Genomic DNA, 5273 nt, shown 5'->3' with positions numbered 1-5273 from the left:
CGGGGAGACCCAGGACCGCCCGTTCCCGGTGACCGGTCGCACGTCGGGCCTCCGCCGGGCGCTTTCCCTATCTCAGCCGCCCAGAACAGTCGGCTCTAAGGAGCAAGGCGGGCGTTTAATCCGCCTCTGCACAGGCACTCCTGCCTGCCTTTATCCTGGCGAGGAGGGATTTTATTCGCGTGTCTGAGCTACCCCCTGGCTGGCAGGTGAGAGAGCAGAGGGGTAAGGCGGCCGCCGGCATCCCGGCGTCGGTCGGAGGCGTCCATGGGCCCCCCGCTCGCTGCCCCACAGCCCCTGCCAGGCAGGGCAGGAGCGCTGGACTCGAAATCCGCACGCTGCCACAGACGGGGTCGGTGGGAGGATGAGCCCATGCCACCCCGGCCTCTCGCCCTGTCCTGCAGGTGCCCCGTGGCGGTGGAGCCAGGTGAGAGGCGGGCGGGCAGCAGGCAGCGAGCAGGCAGCCCCCGAAGGGGTTAAAGGGAGGGGACGTGGGCTGTCACGCGTCATTGGGCAGATTATGTGCAGCAAACAAAAAGTGTGTGTCTGTGTGCCAGTCACTCACTGCATCGGGTCCATCTGCACCGCTCGCCTCCCCGGTCTCCTCCCCGCCTCGCCCGCCCGCTCCCCCTCCACCGCCCGCGCCCCGGTCCCCGGTCCGCCGCCTGCCCGGCCATGGAGCGGCACTGATACAATAGCGCCGGGGGCAGCGGAGGCAGGAGCCCGTCTTTGTGCCACTTGTCGGGGCGAGGATTATATTCCCACTCTCCCTGGTGAGTACCCGCGGAGGGGCCCCTTCATCCCCCAGCGCCTCCGTCGCCGGGCCCAGCGCCCGGCCAGGGGAAGCCGCGCCGAGTCGGCGGGGTAGCCCCGGAGGAGGGAACAATGCCGGGAGATGGCCGTGCCGGGGGCCTGGGCGCGGCGGCCCTGACCGGTTGCGGTGCCCAGCGGCTCCGGGAGCGGCTCCGGCGTCGCCCGGCCCGGACAAAGGGTGGACGGGGAAAAGCAGAGCCGCAGGGCCGGGGGGGACCTACTGAGACCGAGGGATGCGGGGCCATGGGGAGCCGTGCGGGGCCCGGCGAGAGCGGGTGGAAAGTTTGGCGGGGGCCGCTTGCTGCCATTTGTTTCGTTTGGCGAAATAATCCCTTCGGGGATGGGATGCGCAGGGCAGCACCGTAACGACGAGGGCGGCGAGTAGGCAGCGAAAGCGCCCTCCTCCTGGCCCTCGTTCCCGGGGGTGGACTGGGACCCGCCGCCGCCCGCTCCGCCGTTTCGGGAGCCGAAGTTCCCGCGGGCGCCGGGAACCCAGTTGTCTCCCGAAAGTGGGGGAAAGCGCGGCTCGGCGGGACCGTGCCCGGTGCGGGCGTCTTCGGGTGTAAATAGGCTCACCGAGAGGAACAGAGATTTATTCCTGAGCCAAGCCAAAATGAATGATTTCGATGCCAGATGGGGTGGCGGGAAAGCAGCCGTAAACTAGTCAGGTCGGAAAGGGAAAGGGCACCCTCAGCCCTGCGCGCAGCTCCTTCCCCAATCTCGGCAACGCCGTGCGCGGCGGGATGCGCGGGCAGCCCGGCGGCCGCCGTCCCGCTGCCGGCACCCTGCCCGCCTCGCCTCCGCCTGCATCCGTCCCTCGTAGAACACTGGAGCGGAGGCTCACCCTCTCCATAAATAAGCGTGTCGAGGTAAAAATAATTACCTCTGCTTGCTGCTTTTAATTAAAGTCTCGGAGGGAAAGTGCTGGATTATGGTAATGAGCAGACATACGTTCCCTCTTGTAGAGTGGAGCGGGAGGTGAGCTGACATGCAATCAGCGACAATGACAAGCCACTTGAAATCCATTCGCTCTGCTTCTCTGTCACAGCCCGGAGACCGGCCCAGCTCCCCTCTTGCAGGGGCCCCGGTGCCCGGGGACCGGCCCGGGAGCCCCTAGTCTCGAGCGGAGGCCCGCAGACGGCTGCCCCTTTTTGTCCACCTCCTGCCCGCGACCAGATCCTGCTGCTGGGTTTTCCGCCCCTGAGCCTGCACGGTTGCTTCCCCGAGCTGGCTTTCGTCGAGGTCGCAGCCGGGCTTGCTAATAAATAAATCATCGCGACAGCTTCCCCGCACCTCGCCTCCCGCTCACGGAGCTCCTCGCCTTTATTTTTTTCAAGAACGGTGAAAGCCTGGTTCTCTTATGATTACCATTTTTTGTTATTTCTTTTTGTTTGGTTTGGTTTGGTTTTTTTGTTCCCCGGCGGGTCGCGGCCTCATCTCCGCGCAGCGCTGCGGCGAAGCCCTGCCACGATGTAACGTGTTCTCTCTGTCCCTCTCTCCTCCCGCAGACATGGAGGACGCCGGCGTCCAGAGGGGAATATGGGATGGGGACGCTAAGACGGTCCAGCAGTGCTTGACTGACATTTTCACCAGCGTTTACACCACCTGCGACATTCCGGAAAATGCCATTTTCGGCCCCTGTGTCCTGAGCCACACGTCCCTGTACGACAGCATTGCCTTCATCGCCCTCAAATCCACTGACAAGCGCACCGTCCCCTACATATTTCGGGTAAGAGCCGCTCGTATGCCGGGTAAAGCATTTCGCCCCGCAGCCGGGGAGCCCGCCTGGCCCGCCGCCCCGACGGCCGGTGCCCGAGCACATCCCCGCCGCGGAGCGCCTCCCTGTCGGGCCGCCCGCTACTTGCTACGGCCCCGCTGAGCCGGGCGGGACCCTCCGCCGCCGGCGTGCTTTCTCCCGCCATTCCTGCCGGCTGCTCGGTGCTGCTCAGCCCCATCCCATCCGTCCATGCGGGTTTATTAAAGTGGAGTTTGCAGGTGGACACGTCGGCGGCCAACGGCTCATCGGAGGGACTGATGTGGCTGCGGCTGGTGCAGTCGGCGCGGGAGAGGGAGGAGCAGAACCTGGAGGCCTACATCAAGAGCGGGCAACTCTTCTACCGCTCCCTGCGCCGCATCGCCAAGGACGAGGAGCTGCTGGTGTGGTACGGCAAGGAGCTCACGGAGCTGCTGTTGCTCAGCCCGGCCCGGGCCCCCGCCCGTAGCAACGGTGGGTGCCCCGCGCGGCCGCCCCGCGTCCCTTTCCCACGGCCCCGGGTGACCAGGGGCCGCCGTGGCGGGGTGGAGAAGGGAGGCTGCGCGGGGAGCCCCGCCCGGTATGATGGGGAGAGGCGGCCGGCATCGGGATACCTCCCCCCGCACCTTAATCTCCCGAGGGAGCCTCGTTGCCGGCCCTGGCTGACCGGTGCTCCCGTGTCTGTGTGTCCGGCCGCAGGCTCGGCGCCCTTCGCCTGCCCCGAGTGCAGCCAGCGCTTCCAGTTCGAGCTGCCCTTTGCCGCCCACCTCCGGTTCCGCTGCCCCAAGAGGCTGCACGGCACCGACACCGGCCCCGCCGCCGAGGCTCCCGGCAGCAAGGACGGCGCCGGCAAAGAGCAGGAGACCGGCAAATACTGCAAGCCTGGCGGGCCGCTCCACCACCCTTTCTCCGTCGCCGACGGCGGCAGCGCCGCCGCCAGCACCAAGCCCTCCACGGACTTCCACAACCTGGCGCGGGAGCTGGAAAACTCCCGCGGCGGCCACGGCGGGTCCCCGGGGCGACCGGCGCCCTCCGACGGCGGCCCCGACGCGTCGGCCGGGAAAGCGAAGCGCCGGTACCCCGAGGAGGAGGAGCGGGGCCCCGGGGCGGGGGTGCGGGGCCGCTTCCCGTCGGAGCGGCCGGGGCTGCCCTCGGCGCCCAAGGAGGAGCCGGTGTGCGCCCCGCAGCAGCAGTACCGGGCGGCCGGCTCCTACTGCGGCTTGGAGGAGGGCGGCCGCCTCTTCACGCCGCCCAGCCCGGAGACGGGGGAGGCCAAGCGCAGCGCCTTCGTGGAGGTGAAAAAGGCGGCCCGTGGTCCTGAGCCCGACGGCGGCCCCGAGGAGGGCCAGGAGCGCTCCTCCCCTACCACCCCGGGGGCGAGCGGCGGGGAACCGGGGCTGTGCCCGCGGGGCGGCCCCGGGGGCCCGCTGGCCGCCCGCCTGGAGGGGGGCAGCCCGGCGCGGGGCAGCGCCTTCACCACCGTGCCGCAGCTGGGGAGTGGCGGCGGCCCCAGCGGTCCGGGCGGCGGAGCGGAGGAGCGGAAGAGCGCCTTCTCCCAGCCCGCCCGCTCCTTTCCCCACGTCCCGCCGCTGGTGCTGGGCCAGAAGCTGGGCGGCCTGGGCGAGCCCTGTCCTGACGGCGCTGCCGCCCCCGCCCGTCTCTACGCCACCGAGGCGCTGGCCGTCAAGCTGCCGGGCGGCGGGGAGGCAGCGAGCGGCGGGGGTGGCGGCGGCGGCGGTGGGGGACTGCCCAAGCAGAGCCCTTTCCTCTACGCCACCGCCTTCTGGCCCAAGAGCTCGGCGGCGGCGGCGGTAGCGGCGGCGGCGGCGGGGCCGCTGCAGCTGCAGCTGCCGTCGGCGCTGACGCTGCTGCCGCCGTCGTTCACCTCGCTGTGCCTGCCGGCCCAGAACTGGTGCGCCAAGTGCAACGCCTCTTTCCGTATGACCTCGGACCTGGTCTACCACATGCGCTCCCACCACAAGAAGGAGTACGCGCTGGAGCCCCTCGTCAAGCGGCGCCGCGAGGAGAAGCTCAAGTGCCCCATCTGCAACGAGTCCTTCCGCGAGCGTCACCACCTCTCCCGCCACATGACCTCGCACAACTAGCGGGGACCCCCCTTCTCACCCCACCCCGGGGACCCCCTGCCCGACCCCCCGCGGAGGGCAGCGGCCGCCCGTCGCTTTCTTTCCTTTCCTTTGATGCACGCATTTTCACTTTCCGGGGAGGGGAGGGGGAGCGGCGGAGAGGACAGCGGGGGAGAAGAGGAAGAGAAGAAGACGAAAAATAGGAAGGAAGAAAAAAAATAAAAGCACTGGGGAAAAACAAAAAGGAAATTACTTACAAAAATACATTTTTTAAAATGTCATATATTGCAACATATTGATGCATTTGTCATACGTTTCTACTTAAATTATTAAGCACTTATGGTTTAGATGTAATAATAATTATATGTGGGGGTAAATTTTTATTTTAGATATAAAGCTAAAGGCGAGGAGGAGAGCGGCGGGGGCGGCGGGCCGGGGTTCTGCATGCACCGGGCAGCTCCCACCTGCCCGGTCCCCACCGCCCACCGCCCGCCTCCCTTTTACTACAGAGTGTCACTTGGTGCCCGTGAAATGATGTCTCAATAGTTATGTGTTACCTTTCCTTTGTTTTTTGTTTTGTTTTTATTTTTTTTCTCCAAAAGATTTATTAAACTTTATAGTTTATC

The 5273-nt window shown here is 66.6% G+C and overlaps 1 protein-coding gene across 1 annotated transcript; it reads left to right on the top strand.

Moving 5' to 3' along the window:
* The first annotated feature begins 727 nt into the window (after positions 1 to 727).
* PRDM8 (PR/SET domain 8) lies at positions 728 to 5273 on the top strand. Its single transcript, XM_082050971.1, has 4 exons — positions 728 to 770; positions 2319 to 2539; positions 2806 to 3037; positions 3263 to 5273. Exons 2-4 carry the CDS (start codon positions 2321 to 2323, stop codon positions 4666 to 4668), a joined length of 1857 nt encoding a protein of 618 aa, XP_081907097.1. The 5' UTR covers positions 728 to 770; positions 2319 to 2320; the 3' UTR covers positions 4669 to 5273.

Source organism: Streptopelia decaocto (assembly GCF_964273445.1).
Source record: "Streptopelia decaocto genome assembly, chromosome: 4".
Classification (NCBI taxonomy): Eukaryota; Metazoa; Chordata; class Aves; order Columbiformes; family Columbidae; genus Streptopelia; species Streptopelia decaocto.
Note: the sequence above shows the minus strand (reverse complement) of the source record. Positions and strands in the feature narration are given on the sequence as shown.

Coding starts and splice junctions, on each gene's coding strand:
- PRDM8 (XM_082050971.1), top strand. CDS start 2,321: ATGGAGGACGCCGGCGTCCAGAGGGGAATATGGGATGGGGACGCTAAG. Junction 2,540..2,805: donor CCGTCCCCTACATATTTCGG/GTAAGAGCCGCT, acceptor TGGAGTTTGCAG/GTGGACACGTCGGCGGCCAA. Junction 3,038..3,262: donor GGCCCCCGCCCGTAGCAACG/GTGGGTGCCCCG, acceptor GTCCGGCCGCAG/GCTCGGCGCCCTTCGCCTGC.